Consider the following 18,074-nt stretch of genomic DNA (forward strand, 5'->3'; position numbering starts at 1 on the left):
GGGGGCACCTGGGTGGCTCAGTGGGTTAAGCCTCTGCCTTCGGCTCAGGTCATGATCTCAGGGTCCTGGGATCGAGTCCCGCATCGGGCTCTCTGCTTGGCGGGGAGCTTGCTTCCTCCTCTCTCTCTGCCTGCCTCTCTGCCTACTTGTGATCTCTCTCTGTCAAATAAATAAATAAAATCTTAAAAAAAAAAAACAAAAACTGCCCCGCAATACAGTGACGTTAGCCAGACCCATGAGAAAACGAGGATTCCAAAGAGAACGGAAGTCACTCTACATCTGAGATAAGGAGACCACCGCCACACTGACATTTTTACAGCTTCGTTCTCTCTAAAGTTTGTTACGCTGTTCTCTACAGAGCCCGTTAACCCCCACAGAGAGGCCGTTAAACCCCACACAGCTCCCTCCACACACCTCCATTTCTCCCACTCTGCCTCTCCCCCGCCTCGTCGGAACACTGAAAAGCTGCAAAGGCATATTCAAATCAAATGGTAGGTTTATTGGCTGTCTGTTATACAATGAGGTGGAAACATCTCAATTTAGGACGTTCTGAACCTTATTTTGGCTTCCTGCTACTGACAGACCAGCGACAGGCACAATTAGGGACAACAGAAGCAAACCGCTGCTGCTTCACATTTCCATAATGATTCATTCCATAGGTTTAGGGAACTTCATGTTTCCTTTTTCATAGCATCTTCCTCTTTTCAAACTCCTTCAGAAAGAGAAAGGCAGAGAAGAGAAAGGGGATAAAAAGATTTAAGATTCAAATTACATTCCCGGTCAAAGTGATTCTGAAACCTCTTATCTTTTGGACCCTTTGAACAACCAAAAATTACAGAAGTGAAATGTACCAGGCTGAGAGTGCTTGAACACAATAGAATAGCTTTCACATTAGGCTGTGTCAGCTGGAATTTCACGAACCTAGATGTACAGCCTCAACTTTATGTCTCCCAAACACAGAGGTCGAGAGGCTGTGAACTGTACTTGTTTTTCTGTGGCAGTATTAATATTAAGAGCTGACAAACTTGACTACTTATGCAAACCCTAAAAGGCCACACATGAACCACACTGGCCTTTTTAATAAGGCAATGGAAACAGCTTTGCTTAGTTTCTCCAAGAAAGAGACTAAACGCCGATTCAGTTAAGATTTGAACAGAATGTCAAGCACCTCAGAAACATCTGAAAAGGAAACAATACTGAAAATCACATGGCTGTAGACTGAAATTAGAATACGACCGATATGTAGTTGCCTGCTGCCACTTACTGGAGCAAAATGGTAATGCATGTGTCCAAAGTGAATGTAAGCATTTGCTTCACCCTTTTCCTGCCTCCACCCCACCCCACACACTCACTAACCACCCAGAACTATGGCACATAGTGTCTTATTTCAAAAGACAGGATCAGGCAAAGATTCAATAAAACAAGAAGTGAGGCAAGGGCAAAAAAGATGGAGCCAACATGGTTCCCTCCTGGGGATATAATTTGTGCCTGTTCTCAACATGCTTATAATGTCTCGTTTTTGCTTTGCTTTTCTGTCAAAGCTATAACCGTCATAAAAATAAAAAGAAAGAGAGCCTTAAATGATCACTTAGAGACAGGCTAAAACTCATTGCAAAGAGATTATAGAGGATACCTAGTCATTCAGAACATTTTAAACTATTATGTTCTATTAAAAAAGGAAAAGCAAAGCATATGGTTAAGAAGTCGCTCCTCCATCCTGCAAACAATGGCATCCCAACACAGCCAGGGCCAGAAGCCACAGGCTGGAAACCCCCACCCTCCTCTTTTGATCTCCCTTCCCTGTTCCCCATCAACAACCCCATCGACGCCCTCATCATCCACGTTTCATTTCTTGTCACTCAGCCCCTCTCCCTAGAAACAGAAACCTATGAGATCAGGGTAGCTACTATCCCAAAGGCCCTCAATGAAAAAAAATGAAATGCAAGGCAATGCCCTGCACTCTCCCCAGATGGAATTCATGGCACTTATGGCCTCTGAAATATGGTCTTGTAGATCATATTTTGCCTCTCACAAAAGAGCAAATTCCAAAGTTGAAAGAAGTTAAATTCTTTAAAATCAGAACGTTATTCCTGGTCATGCCCAATTAGGGCCCATGCACATGAATGGTGCTGCTAGAGACGGTTAAGCTGCACACCAGAAAGAAAGAAACAGTAAGGCCCAGAAGGACGGACCACAGTTTCTGGGCACCCACTGCGGCTCTGCACTACAAGGTCCGTAACTTCAGAGCGCTCAGGCCACTGTTAGAGCTCACCTTGTAGATGGTGGTTCCCAGCTGCGCAGGAGACATGCTGACCACAACGCCCGCACTCTGGAGGGCAGAGATCTTCTCTTTGGCTCCACCTTTTCCTCCAGCAATAATCGCCCCTGCATGACCCATTCTCCTGCCAGGAGGAGCAGTTAAACCAGCGATGAAGGACACCACAGGCTTGGCCTTGGGACCCTGGAAAGTGATATTTTAAACATTCTAATGAAGAAGTTGCCCAAAACTGGACTTCAAATTCACAACTCTTCAAATTCACAACTCAGGGCCCACCACTCATCCTCACTGAGAAAATCCACACACACATGAAGCTATAATTGAAACCACTGCATTCACCTTTGAGATGACTTAACTTTTCATATGAACTAGGGAAAACAATCCTGAGCAAAGTTTTTGTCTGTTTAGATATTAAAAGTCAACTTCACTGGCCACAGGCTATTTTACCAACATATATGTGATTCTTCTATTTGGAAAAAAAAAAAAAAGCACACTTTAAAACATGTTATGTAATTTGTGATAATAACGAATTAGGACACTAGATCAGGTTGTTTTCTTTCAACCTGAATTTATGTCTTAATTCATTATTAGTTTACCCATAATAAATTTGCTAGAAGGAAAAAGATGAAGTGGTAAGGTATACTGGAAAAGATGCAGGACTGGAAGTCACCAGATTCAATTTGCTGTTGACTGAAGCTGGCTGACCTTGGACAAGGCACATCAGCTCTGAAAACCTCTGATTCCTCATCTATGAAATGAAATAGCTAAGCCAGAATGATGGCCACGGGTCCTTCCTCTGAAGTTCTATGAAGTCTAAGGAAGCTCAGGACTAGTTTTATTTAATAAAAATCCATTCTAATATGCAACCTCTATGTAGATAAAGAGCACTATTCTAGATTCTGAGGCTAAAAATAAAAAGCCACATAGGAAATATAAGGATTCCTGTGCTCTAGACTTAAAATACAGTTAGAGAAATAATATATTGGGGCGCCTGGGTGGCTCAGTGGGTTAGGCCTCTGCCTTCAGCTTGGGTCATGATCTCAGAGTCCTGGGATCGAGCCCTGCATCGGGCTCTCTCCTCAGCGGAGAGCCTGCTTCCCCCACTCTCTCTGCCTGCCTCTCTGCCTACTTGTGATCTCTCTCTCTCTCTCTGTCAAATAAATAAATAAAATCTTTTTTAAAAATAATATATTATCGACTAGTTAAGAGATACCAAAAAGTTTTTTGAATCTATGGCTAAATTTCACAGTGAGGGAAAATATCATGTTCATCATAGGAGTCCAGAGGCAGCAAGGTATCCAGAGAGGCCTGTACAAAGCAGAACCTGAACACAAGCAGAACCTGAGTGCCTTCATTCAGGAAGGTACCATCACCCTCCCCTCAGCCAGCAATTCTCAAATCATTTGGTCTTAGAACCCCTGACCCTCACAAAAACAATTGAGAATCCCAAAGAACTATTATTTATGTAGATCATATCTGATATTTCCTGTATTAGAAATGAAAACTAAGTGGGACACCTGGGTGCCTCAGTGGGTTAAAGCCTCTGACTTTGGCTTGGGTCATGGTCTCGGGGTCCTGAGCTCGAGCCCCATGTTGGGCTCTCTGCTCCACGGAAAGCCTGCTTCCTCCTCTCTCTCTGCCTGCCTCTCTGCCTACTTGTGATCTGCCTCTCTGTTAAATAAATAAAATTTAAAAAAAAATTTTTTAATAAAAAAATAAAAAAACTATTTTTAAAAACATTCTAGTAAGAAGTGTAGCATTATTTTACGTTTTTCTAATGCCTGAATGTCAAATTTAACAAAAGGCAAATGGATTCTGATATCTGCTTTTTGCATTTAATCTATATACAATACGTTATTTTGGCTGAACTAAGAGAAAATCTGGACTCAAATACATACATGGTTTGAAAAGGGGAAGAATTTTAATAGCCTGTGGATACTCTTCTTTGATACTACACAAAACTCTTCAAGTCGTAATTTCTTAGGGTTAATTGCAATGTTGGAATCTGAAACCACAGCAATGAACTTTCTGTCCTTTGCTATTTTAAAATCCATGGAATGTATCTTTTACCTATAATGATTTTCTAACATTCATTAGTCAGACGAAAAACACAGGTTTACTGAGTTATGCACATCTTCTAAATGCTGATACATTTCATTATTCAATATCAACAAATCATAGTCATCATTATCAGGTATAAAGTCTTTAGTAGGAGGAAGTGATCAAGTTCAATGGCAGAAACAACTTTTCTGATTTATGAATATTCACTTGAAAGCTCAAATTTTATCAGTCAATAAATACTGTAAATAGTTTTCCTTGCTATGACAGGTTCACTCTGTTCGTTTTTGAGAAAAGGTCTGCCAAATACCCGAGTCTGAACAACTAGTTTGCTTGCCAATTTTCCTGAGAGTAAACGGTGTTCCATGAAAAAAACAGCTAGTTCACAGCTTAATTGGGAAGGTGCTTTACCTCCCACTTCATCACAAAATACAGACTCATGGGTTAGGATTTAATAAAATTAATACTTTTTACTGCTTCATCAAGGACATTCTTAAAGGAAATTGGTTTGGTTTTGTTTTTCTAACTCTATGTGCCAGTGAATGATCTAGAACAGCTGCTTCCACTGCCCAGCTCTGTGGTATGGTGCCAGCATGCCAGGTTCTGTGTGGGCTGACACTGCTTACTCCAGCCTCATCTCCCACCATTTCCCCCTGCTCTTTGTCTTCCAGTAATTCCAGGCTCCTCCGCCTCTGCTCCTCTGCAGAGAATGTTCCCCACCTTCCTTGGACACCTGGCCAATTTCTACTTAACTTTGAGACCTGGATCAAGCCTCCTCTTCCCCCATAAGTCTTTCTGACTCTTCCTTCCCCCGTCTCCACAAACGCCCTCGTGGAGACCATCTTCTGTTCAGGGATGTCAAAGCTGTGCCTTTGACAAGGTCCTACTATTACACTAAGTACAGCGGCTATGACTCATTTCCCACGTGTTCCCCACCCAAACTATGAATTCCCTGAACACAGGAACTATGTTCTCACTTATTTCTGTATGCCCAGCACCGACAGTGGTACAGAGAAGACTCTACAAGTCACTTACTCATTCACTCTTGGGCTCTGGAGAGTTATGAACATCCCGTATTTAAGTAGCACTAATTTCTACTTGATCCCTTTGTCTCCATACTCACAGAAAAAGAATACTGTACTAGAAGGAAATAAGATTTCAATGAAACTAGAATGTCAAACAAATTTATATTCTGTCCTATTAACAAAGGAGAGTCACTTGAAATTTCTTAAGGAGAGAAAAATAAAATTAAAAAGACTATGAAGAAGTATGATCTGAAAATAGGATACAGAAATGATGAGAAACAGACCAGTTAGGATGATGTCAGTATAGTCCAAGCAGAGGCCCAGGGCTGGTGACCCTTTTCCTGAATCCCTGCATTCTGATTTCTGAATCAGAATCCCTGTATTCTGATTCCAGAATCCTGAATTCTGATTCCTGAGCCCTCCACAATGCAATGGAGACATGAGTCAGACCTGGGATGGATCCCACCCTTAGTTCATTTGCTGTATACCTACCACTGGCAAGTCATTAATCTCTCTGTGCCAGTTGCCTTATTCATAAAAGGACAAAATACCTTATTCAAAGGATCAAGATTAAACAATACCACTTTTACAAATAAGTATTGTCGTAATGATGACAATAATAAAAACAGCAGTGGTGGCAGCAGATAACACTACTAAGTGTTCACTCAGTGCCAGCGACTGTGCTAAGTGTCTTATGTCACCTGTTCAACCTAGAATCTTGTACACTGTAGGCCCTTAATAAAAATTCACCCCAAATCAAAACCACAGTGAAATACCACCTCACAGCAGTCAGAATGACTAAAATGAACAAGTCAGGAAATGACAGATGTTGACAAGGATGCAGAGAAAGGGGAACCCTCCTACACTGTTGGTGGGAATGCAAGCTGGTGTAGCCACTCTGGAAGACAGTATGGAGGTTCCTCAAAAAGCTGAAAGTAGAGCTACCCTATGACCCAGCAATCATACTATTGGGTATTTACCCTAAAGATACAAATATAGTGATCTGAAGGGGCACGTGCACCCAAATGTTTATAGCAGCAATGTCCACAATAGTCAAACTATGGAAAGAACCTAGATGTCCGTCAACAGATGAATGGATAAAGAAGATGTGGTACATATATACAGTGAAATACTATGCAGCCATCAAAAGAAATGAAATCTTGTCATTTGCAACCACGTGGACGGAACTAGAGGGTATTATGCTAAGTGAAATAAGTCAATCAGAAAAAGTTAATTATCATATGATCACTCTGATACGAGGAATCTGAGAGGCAGGTCGGGGGCCGTGGGGGGTAGGGAGGGAAAAAATGAAATAAGATGGGATTGGGAGGGAGACAAACCATAAGAGACTCTTAATCTCACGCAACAAACTGAGGGTTGTTGGCGGGAGGAGGGTTAGGGTGCCTGGGTTACGGACACTGGAGAGGGTATGTGGTACAATGAGTGCTGTGAAATGTGTAAGCCTGATGATTCACAGACCTGTACCTCTGGGGCAAATAATACATTATATGTTAATAAAAATATAAAAAAATAAAATTTGTCCCACAGGAACTAACCAGGAATAGGAAAACATGTGCCAAGTGAAATAAAATATATATGCTTAGCTTTCTCCACTAAATTCTAAGCTACTCAAGGGATCCAGAGTTGGGCCTAAACACATTTTAAAATTTACCTGAATATAGCATAATGTCACATTAACCCAAATCTTTTCTAAAAAGAAGTCAATTTTTACTTGAATTTCAAACTTTACAACTTTTCTGAATTTAAGAGACTCTAATAACATTTTACCCCAAACTCCTGACAATCTACTTGATTCTTTCCTTATCCACCACTTACTGGTGTCTAATGTGCAAGGGCGATGGGTTGGGCACCAAGGTACAACAGTCCCTGTCGCCCCTGATACAGACTAGAATCGGATATTAAGCATGCCTCGCAGAGGGAATGGGCAAAGGCAGGTGAGAATGAAAACAACCGGAAGGTCAGATGGGACGTGGATGTGAAGAAGAGGGTCAGGGAGGTGTCTAGGCACTAGAATACCATGCTAATACCACACTTAATCCTACGTGTGACAGGAAACTGTCACGGTTTAAAACCAGGCGGTATGAGGTGCCCATGTCTGTGTTTCAGAAGGGCAGACGATTTGGGTGGCCGGAGCAGGATGGCCTCAGGGAGAAGGAAGGGGTGTGGCTGAGCAACGGGAGTTGAGATTTTCAGGAAGAAACTACTGACATGGTCCAGGGGAGAGAAAACGGCTGCTCGAACCAGCGCAGAGGGATGAATTACAGACAACGCTCTGAATCTCAACATACCACTGAGGATAGATCTTGGTAAAGAGATGGAAACAGGTGATGAGAGAGAAATAAAAGATGCTTCTGAGGTTTCTGCCTTGGAAACTACATGAAGTATGATGTTTATATACAAGAACCATTCACACTAAAGGAACCGGCCACGGAGAGTACATCCAGGGAAAAATTAAGATGAGAACAAACAGGAGAAAGACCAAGAGGAGGAAGAAGGAACGGAGGCTGCCGGTAGCCTCTGTGAAAGCCACGGCAGGAGAGTGAGATTCAACAGCAGCACGGCCCTGACGAGCTTACCAAGTGCCAACTGTGTGTGAAGGGCTATATTTTTCCAAACCCAAACCCAAACTTACTGAATTATGTTGCTTCAAAAATTCTGCAGCATTTTCTTCTGCATTACCACCAATTTCACCAATTAATATGATGCCTTCTGTGGCTGGATCATTCAGGAAGATTTCAAGGCAGTCAATAAAATCTGTGCCATTAAAAGGATCACCTCCAATGCCTGAAAAAGTCAAAGAATACCAACATCAGCTGAAAATTTACGGATGAACCTTACAAATTAGGCCAAGAAATGTTGTTTCAACTCATTTCTTATTTTGTCTACCGCTCTCACCAATGTTTTAAAATGCATCATCACTCTTACACTTAATATTTTTAAAAAATCACAAAGTGCTACGTTTATTTCTGTTCCTAATTATTACATGAATGCTAAATCGTAGCTGATTTCAGATATTCACAAAGACAACCTTCTTTTTGTTTTTGCTTTTTCATCAAGCTTCCTTCCTCCCACGAAATTAATCCCAAACAACTCTTTTAAAATGGGCATTTTAAGAAAAAGTGTGTTTATGTTGCAAGCAAGGAAGATTGTCTCTTCTCTAATTAAACATTTTACAAATGTCTTTGCACAAAGTAACTATAAGATGTGGCACATTGCAGAGAAACCACACACAAATTTTAAGACACAAGTCCCAATGAAAGACAGAGTTGAGGGTGCACCGACCCCTCTTCCCTTAGATCCAGGGTGAGTGAGACCACAAACACACACTGTTAAGGCAGGATTGATTTCCTACTTCTCAATGCACCTCTGAAGAACGAAGTTGAGGAAGAGAGGCAGCATTTATTGAGTGCCAACTGTATGTCAAGTACACGCCCCAGCACATTTTAGACCTGCCACTTCCTAATTCTTCCAGCCTCTCTGTGAAATAAGCATTAGTCTCAGCAATTTACAAATTAGAGACAGAAACTGGAGAATATGAATTTTCAATTGCAATTTTGCAATTTTGCAATGTTCCAAACCTTTTCTTATTCTCCATCACACTAAGTTACTCTGTGGCTAAGATTATACTTTGTACATAGAGAAGCTCAATTACTATTTCCAATATTGATTTTATGGGTCTGAATCCTAATAAAAGGAGTCCAGGGCTTTATTTTATAATTTACTATATGAGAAGCTATTTTTGAAAGTCTTTTAACAGTTACTCTAAAAATTTGAAGACATATTTATAAAAATGAGAAATCTGCCTCACTTCTAGCAACTTTAAAAGTGGTAGGCAATATAATGTAGCAAAAAGAGAAGTTCTGGGGACCTCAACTGTAGATTTTTCTCATGACTAATGCTGTAATAGTACAACTTTTCAGCTCACAGGTGCCTCAGGGTTGCCTTAAGAATGAGATAACAAATGGCAAAGGGTTCAGTAATTACGAAGCACTGAATGATAGCTTATAGTAACAATGATACTTATAGTAATCAAAGCCCTAACATGAAGAATCATTTCTTCACAACAAGCGAAGGAAGTGATGTTTTCAGGCACCCAAGGCTCTTCAGGGCATGTGTCCCAGGATGCTTGTTCCACAACATGCAAGTCAAACCTTAGACCATGAATCTTAAAAATATAGGATGGTGCCTCACACTGAGGCTAAGTAAATTTAAGATCATAACATCTTTTTTAATAAAATGGTTATCAAAACCTCTTGCAAATAACCAAAACAATAATTATTACTGTACTCATTCAATGAAGTTACTGCATTATAATAACATGATTCTATCAAAAATCTCTCACCAACACACAAAGACTGCCCCAATCCAACTTGTGTCGTTTGGTGAACCGCTTCATAAGTCAGGGTGCCAGATCTGGATACAATACCTTAAAGGAAGAGAATTTTAAAATATCAGATTGTGTCCCTATCATAGACTATCATGTTACAGATACAAGTATATAAAAAAATCCATTCCACAATTTGTCATCCAAATCAACAAGTGTATGATCAGTGCATAAATACCTAGCTTCTCACTATGAATTCCAGTGTACATAACCAGATTGTCTGCACCAACTGATCAAACTGAAAGACGTGTGTATATCTTGGCACTGCTAGTACCCTATGGAACACCGTTCGATTGCTCTCTTAGAACAACGCTGCTTCTTCCCACTCCTGTGTTCACAGTACTGAACACAGACCCCACACAGAAGGAGCTCAATACTTACCTGAATGGCTCAAAGCTGAAAACCCTTCAATGGAGTACAACATTCCTGTTGAGCAAAACCTAATTCCAATAGTTTTAAGGCCATTCAGTCACTGGACCCTAATTCACGACAAATGACAATCACTACCACCATCCCCCATCTGTCTCATTTATCAGTTCTGCCTTATTCTCTGAGTTTTCTCTCCATCTACACACTGTCTCCTTACTATAGTCCTTCCTCTGTAGGACGTTTCATAACTGAGAAGGTTGGGTAGGTAATACCTACCTACCTATGTATTTAGTACATTTAGCTTTGTTTAAACAAAGTATAGTTGGTAATTTCTTAGTTGTACATCTTGTGTATGATTGTCTAGTCTCCTTTCCACTCTTCCTACTTGACTCTTGTGTTACGATTATGGTCTAGGTGTTCACTCAACATCCTAGATTACTGGGAAAAACAACTATTTTATTTATTCTAGTCTGGTGATGGATCAATGTAATAACCAGTGAATACCAGGATGTTATCATTCTTCTAAGGGGCTTTCATCTGATTATATAAATGATATGTAAATTACATAAGTGCAAACTGCATACACTGAAGGTAATGAAAGTCATGTTTTTAGGGTAGATTACTCCTGTCATTCTTAAAGTATATATAGTAAAAGAGGCCAGCACTTAAAAATACCTATTCACAAGGATACTTCTGCTTCTGAAAAGTGGAAGTACTTTCCTCTATTCTTCCTGTTAAAGTACGACTAAAAACCCTGGGCATTATATGTAAAATAAATACAAGAAATCACTAAGACATGAAAGGAGGCAAAGTGGCTTGGGATCTCCAGACTCGAGGAATGAAACACTGGTGAGTTCCCTGGGTTTTCTTTTGCTTCATGCATCCCAGATATAGAGCGAAAGAAGCCAGCATCCCACAAACAGAAGGGTACAGAAAAAGTTTCCCCCAAAAGCCTGCTCACTCTAGCAAAAGAACCAAGGACAACCTAGCAAAACAGAAAACTTTTTTTTTAAAGATTTTATTTATTTATTGGAGACAGAGAAAGAGCACAAGTAGGTAGAGTGGCAGGCAGAGAAGGAAAAGTAGATTCCCCACTGAGCAGGGGAGTTTGATGTGGGGCTCGATCCCAGGACCCCGGGACCATGACCAGAGCTGAAGGCAGACGCTGAAGATTAAGACACTTAACCAACTGAGCCACCTAGGCACCCCAAAACAGAAAACTTTTGAGACAATAACCACTCTGTACTAACTTAACACTACAGAAGATAACTGCCTCCACCCTCACTCACATGGGCAAAGGGCAAAGGGATTCCTAGACCTCCACAGTTAGGAGGCTGCACTGAGGCACCCCAACATGCCAGCCAGGTTGGTGAAAGAGAAGGCCAAGTAGGCAGTCAGGACTTTCTTTTAACTATTTTTTTTTTAAGATTTTATTTATGTATCTGACAGAGAGAGAGATCACAAGTAGGCAGAGAGGCAGGCAGAGAGAGAGGGGGAAGCAGGCTCCCCACTGAGCAGACAGCCCAATGCGGGGCTCGATCCCAGGGCCCTGAGATCATGACCTGAGCTGGAGGCAGAGGCTTAACCCACTGAGCCACCCAGGTGCCCTAGGACTTTCATCTATGCCAGCCAATAATGAGCTCCTCTTCACCCCAACAATGTTAATTTGGTTATTTCCTTGAGGAACTAAACAAGAATTTTCACTAGACATTTTGAGAAAGTTTGTGATATCCTATAGGGCAAAGTCACTGAAAGACCAGATTATAGAAAGACGAACAATAAAAATATTCAAAGCATGTATATATACTTACAAAGGACTTACACCCAGAATATTTACAGAAGCCCTTGCCACAATCAACAATAAAAAGACAACCCAATAAAAAATGTGCAAAAAACTTGAACTGATAATTCACAAAAGAAGCTATATAAATAGCCTATAAGCACATGAGACAGTGCTCTACATCAGTAGTCACCAGGGAAAGTCAAAGGAAAACCATGAGACACCATTTCACTCCTAGCAGAATGGCTAAAAATAAAGACTGAGAACACTAAATGTTTGTGAAGATGTGGGCTGGAACTTTCATACACTGATGGTGGAAATGTAAAATGAATAGCCACTTCACAGAACTACTGGGTGATTTCTTTCTTTCTTTCTTTCTTTCTTTGACAGAGATCACAAGTAGGCAGAGAGAGAGGAGGAAGCAGGCTCCCCGCCAAGCAGAGAGCCCGATGTGGGACTCGATCCCAGGACCCCGGGATCATGACCTGAGCCAAAGGCAGAGGCTTTAACCCACTGAGCCACCCAGGCACCCCTACTGGGCAATTTCTTAAAAAGTTACACATACTTCAAACCTATGACTTAGTGATTCTATTCTTAAGTATTTTACCCAAGAGAAATGAAAATGTGTCCACAGAAAGACCTCTACACAACTGTCACCTTAGCCTTATTCATAACGATTCAAACCTGGAAACAACCCAAATGCTCATCAATAGGAGAATGAACAAACTGTGGTACAATCACACAACAGAGTATTACTTAGCAGCAAAATGAAATAAACTACCGATACATGTGAACACATGGAAGAAACCACAACATGCTGAGCAGAAAAACAATCTTCAAAAACTCCAAAAAATATCTTCATTGACTCTGCAGAATTATTATGGATTCTTAATCTCATCCAACGCGGGATACAGAACTGATTCACTACAGACCTCCCTGGTAAATTCCACTACAGTTAATTAAAATAAATTACATTTGCACAGTCACAAATTCTCTTGGTGAATTTTGACCCTAGGCAAAGAATTTTCTTTTAGATCTATAAGAAACATACCAATTCTTCCTTTCTTGTGAATATGGCCAGGCATGATGCCGATTTTGCATTCTCCAGGCTGAAGGAAAGGAAATCAGTGTTTCAGAAAAATGAGGAAAAAAACCCCACAACAACCAGTAACTAACAGGTTATATACACAAACACACTTGGCCTAACTGAAAGCTAGTTAGCCTTCTGAAAGCCTAAGTCCAGGCCTATTTTGGTTTGTGACACTTACATTGATGATTCCAGGGCAGTTAGGCCCGATCAGCCTCGTCTTTCCCTGGCGCAATAGTTTGTGCTTGACCCGTACCATGTCCTGCTGTGGGATACCTTCAGTAATGCACACGACCAAGGGGACTTCCGCTTCGACGGCTTCATTGATGGCAGCAGCAGCAAAAGGAGGAGGAACATATATGACAGAAGCTGTCGCTCCTGTCTTTTCTTTGGCCTGAAACATTAACCATGAAGCCCTTTATTACGGGTTAAGTTGTAAACACTGTAAAAATGCATTCAATACCATGATTTTAATAATGTCTTGGGATCAGGAAAGGGCACCACCAGAAGACACTGGTCTTCATTCTTCCCATTAGCAAGTTCACTGCACTGTCAGAAAAGAGCAAAACCAAGCAGAGCCTCAGGGCCTCCTCTCTGCCCCCACCCTGTGGACTGCCAGTCTGAATTGAAAGGTTCTGTGACGTCCCGTTCCCTCAGGCGATGGCCTGTCAGGAAACCTGAAAGCAGGGCTGATGTGTGTTTGGGTCCTCTCATTCCTGTGGCCATATTTATTTTTGTTGCCCTACAAGACACCATATCACCTGTTCAGTACCAAAGACCCTATACCTCCCCAGGAGAAAAGGGATGAGTAAGCTGCCGAGCCTCAGAACTCAGATCTCAAACACCTCTTCAAAACATATCATACTTGATAATATTATCAAGAGACATCAAAAACGATGTGGTTTTTACGCTCACAATTTTTACTCTAAATGCATGTTAATTAAAAATGAACTAAAGTACAAATGCATAAATGGCCACAGAATGAGAATGTGGGCCAAATAAGCATTAATGTCTACTCTACATCACCCCCCAACAAATGCAAAGCACTTAAGACCACCGATTTGACCATGGTTCTCTCCGTGGTCTCCACATACCCTCCACATGTATCAATACAATGTCTCCTTCTCCCCACCTCTATGTGTGGTCTCGCTCTTCCAATGTAACGGAAGCTCCTTGAAGCCAGATACTGTCAGTGATCTCTGACTCTCCAAGAGAGAAAGTACCTGTTCTCTGAGAGACCCTGAAAGACGGCTCAAGACAGGTCTTGTTAAGGCCTCACCACAACCCTGTATGCTTAGTATCCCCATCTACAAATCAAGACGCTGTGGCCAAAAGACAGTAAATAACTTACACAAGGTCACATAGCTAGGAAGTGAGTGGCAGAGCCAAGATTCAGATCTAAGTATCTCTGATTCCAAAATGTCTGTTCTTTTCAGTGACAGCAGGCTGCCTCCCTATAAATGTTAAAATATAACTTAATCAAGATAGAAATCAAAACCTTTAGGAAGGCTGTGTTATGGGATTTTACAATGGAAGAAATACTAAGCTATGGAGCATACAGGTACAACTAGAAGGGGCAGAAGTAAAAGACAGTGACTTTCAGAATCATCCCTGAATGACTCCCCTATCCCCAGAGACCTAGGAGCTTTATCTATAACAGCCCTGTTAAAAAGGGGGATCTTGACACTGACAGAAGAACAGAGTCACATCATCAACAAACGATGCCAGAGGTTAAAAATAATTTTTTTTAAACTCTATTCAAGGTGATAACAGAGAAGAGGGTACAAAAAAAAATAAAATAAAATAAAATGTAGGCTGGAAGCAAAAGGAGTCAGATCATAGGCATGTAGGTATTTTTTTCTTGAAAATGTATCCTGCAGTCTTCCACCTCTTAAGGCTACAAATACTGCCAGAAGCTAACTACGACAATGGGGTCTGTGCTAACAAGCGATACTGGATTCAAAAAAGCTTTCTGAATCATTCAGAAAGCTTTTTGTAAGTGCTAAACAGTTGAGAAATATAGTATCTGTCAGAGAACTTACAAAATACTGCCAATGCCATATCCATTTGAGTCATGATGAATAATAAATGAGTTGCTTAGCAACAAAAACTTTCTTTAAAAGAAAGCAAAAAAGGCTCATGAAAAAGTCAAATCTACCTAGAGGAATTATGAAAACAGCTTTTTTCTGTATTTTGAGGTCATGAAGGTAGCCACAAGAAAACTTAAGGGGTGTGGGGAAACACCCAAAAGTGAAAGCAAAAAGATTTTAAATGATTCTTTTACAGAACATATGATTTTAACTTTTTTTTACTCTTTAAAATACAGTACACTTAGACCATACATACACACATATAGTACACCCTATTTTCAAGTTTAAAGTAAAATGAAAATTCCACATTTGAATATTTGGGTTTTGTCCTACATTTTAGGATCAAGAATACAAATTAACTTCAATCTGAAGTTAGTATTCTAAAAAAGGTGTTGAGTCTATAAATTTGTATTTTAAAAAAAAGAGATACTTTAAAACATGCCTTAAAACTATGTTTAAGAAGAGGGGGCGGGATACTTCTTTTATCATCAATACATCAGTCCCAAGTACTAAGTTTATTTCCTAGATTCTTTTTTATTATGTAGGCAAGATTTTGTACCAGTTTCTTTTATAATACGATTATTTTCCTATATATTCATGCAAGTGTAGAAAGAGAAAGAAAGAATAGACACGGAGCTTACACAAGCTCTCTAGAAAGGCAAAATCTGAGACATGGAAAGCACCATAAAATTTAACTTTACATATATTTATATCGTCTAAGTATTTACAATAAGCACATTATTAATTTTGTAACACAATTAAAAGTTTTGTTCAAAATACTTTAAAAAGTACTAAGAGATCAGCAGTTTGGGGAAGAGACTAGGGCTCTGTGACTTGTCTGTCTGACTTCACAGCTCAGTTTTTTTCAGGCAGAATCGCCATCGTACTTACCCTGAGCTATGCTATCTGCCACTTCGCAGCTATGAATGACGGGCAGGACCCTTAACCTCTCTGAGTTTACAGTACCCTTGTCTTTAAAATGGGGTGGGGGGGTGCCTAGGTGGCTCAGTGCGTTAAGCCTCTGCCTTCGGCTCAGGTCATGATCTCAGGGTCCTGGGATCAAGCCCTGCATCAGGCTCTCTGCTCAGCAGGGAGCCTGCTTCCACCCCCTGCCTGCTTCTCTGCCTGCTTGTGTTCTCTCTCTGTCAAATAAATAAATAAAATCTTTTAAATAAATAAATAAAATAAAAATAAAATGGGGAGAGGGATAGCACCTGCACCTCAGGGGGCCACGGGGAGGCCTCAAAGAAGCAGTGTCTATGAAGCACCTGGCACAGGGCCTGACACACAGTCTGTTCTCAGTCAGTGTTAGGGGCTGGCTGCTGACATGTGCACTGCTAACATCCTGGAAGAAGAAAGAGTAAGGAAAGGAGAAGAAGCCAAATGGAAGCCAAGCTACAGCACTTCTCCTCTTCACAGCGGAACTATGCCCAACAAAAGGACACAGGCGTGGGGAAGGCATCCTGAGTCTGTGTGACTAAAGTAAACCCAGAGGTTTTTACTGGGATTCAAATTTCTTTACGTTACTGGATTTTAAAATTGCAAGTGACTCTCCCAGAAGGGACACAATTAAAATCTCTATTCAAAGTATGCTTGCTCTGGGGCACCTGGGTGGCTCAGTCATTAAGCGGCTGCCTTCGGCTTAGGTCATGATCCTGGAGACCTGGGATGAGTACCAATCAGGCTGCCTGCTCAGCAGGAAGCCTGCTTCTCCCCCTCCCACTTCCCCTGCGTGTGTTCCCTCTCTCCCAGCCTCTCTCTCTGTCAAATAAATAAATAAAATCTTAAAAAGAAAAAAACCAACCACAACAACAAAGTACGCTTGCTCTTCTCCTGCCTTTCTTTGCTTAGCAAACTCAGTACCATTAATTACCTCCTTCACAGTATTAAAGACTGGTAAGCCCAGATGTGTCTGGCCTCCTTTCCCTGGAGTGGTTCCTCCAACCAACTGGGTGCCATAATCCAATGCCTGCTGGCTATGAAAGGTGCCCTATGGGGAAAAAACACAAGGCTCATGAGAAAAGACAGGCTGGGAAGCTGGAAGGCAATCTTCAGCAACCTGGAAGAGAAAAACAAATAGGTTAACTATTTCACAGAATGTGATAGATGCATACATCCAGCATTCTCAACAACCTGCTAAACCCAGCTTTGAACCTTGAAACAATACAATCCTCTGCAAAGCCAAAATAGGAGTTGTTTTTGTTTTTGTTTTTGTTTTTTAAGGAGGATCTTTTGGGCCATCTAGGTGGCTCAGTGGGTTAAGCCTCTGCCTTCGGCTCAGGTCATGATCTCAGGGTCCTAGGATCGAGCCTCGCATCGGGCTCTCTGCTCAGGAGGGGGCCTGCCTCCCCTCTGCCTGCCTCTCTGCCTCCTTGTGATCTCTCTCTCACTCTGTCAAATAAATAAATAAAATCTTTAAAAAAAAATAGAAAATAAAGGAAGATCTTTTTCATTCCATCTTCAAATATGGCTGATGGTCAGAAACACCCATGTGTTTACTTAAAAATCCCTCCTTTTCGTTGTTCCTCTGTCAACTCCTGATGTCCTCACATCCGTAGTTTAAAATCAATTGGCAGTCATTATAAATCCCCAACAACCTTGGCTCTCTCTCACTTCAACTTCCACATCTGGCAAAACCACAATCTTGGTTAAATCCAGTCCCCTACCTACTCTAAGTAAGACTGCGCATGTGCAGCCAAGTAGAAGCTGGAGAGAAAACAGAACAGGATAACTGGTCTCCCTCTAAATCAACGATCACTAACCTTAGGTGAGCTTTTAATGCTGCCCGGCCAATAGCCTGTGGTTTGCTATCCACCACCCTCCCTCCTCAACTTCGGCTCTACAGACATTTGGTCACACGGATTCATTGTTATGGGAGCTTGTCCTGCCCTTTGTATGAGGTTTAGCAGCATCCCCGGCCCCTACTCGGTAGATTCCGGTACATGCCTTCCTCTCCACTACTACCAGCTGTTGTGACAACCC

At 41.2% G+C, this 18,074-nt stretch overlaps 1 protein-coding gene across 1 annotated transcript in view; it reads right to left on the reverse strand.

The window, feature by feature from the left end:
* Positions 1 to 478: 478 nt before the first annotated feature.
* Positions 479 to 18,074, reverse strand: part of SUCLG1 (succinate-CoA ligase GDP/ADP-forming subunit alpha) — a 32,675-nt gene continuing 15,079 nt past the window's right edge. The window contains exons 3-9 of the mRNA XM_080813806.1: positions 16,966 to 17,082; positions 13,184 to 13,396; positions 12,967 to 13,024; positions 9,725 to 9,808; positions 8,015 to 8,166; positions 2,273 to 2,461; positions 479 to 712 (exon numbers count right to left, since the gene is read on the reverse strand). Of these exons, the coding sequence (XP_080669932.1) occupies positions 686 to 712; positions 2,273 to 2,461; positions 8,015 to 8,166; positions 9,725 to 9,808; positions 12,967 to 13,024; positions 13,184 to 13,396; positions 16,966 to 17,082 (840 nt within the window). The 3' untranslated portion in view covers positions 479 to 685. The remainder of the gene's footprint in view (positions 713 to 2,272; positions 2,462 to 8,014; positions 8,167 to 9,724; positions 9,809 to 12,966; positions 13,025 to 13,183; positions 13,397 to 16,965; positions 17,083 to 18,074) is intronic.

This window comes from Martes martes, assembly GCF_963455335.1.
Source record: "Martes martes genome assembly, chromosome: 9".
NCBI classification, from domain to species: Eukaryota; Metazoa; Chordata; class Mammalia; order Carnivora; family Mustelidae; genus Martes; species Martes martes.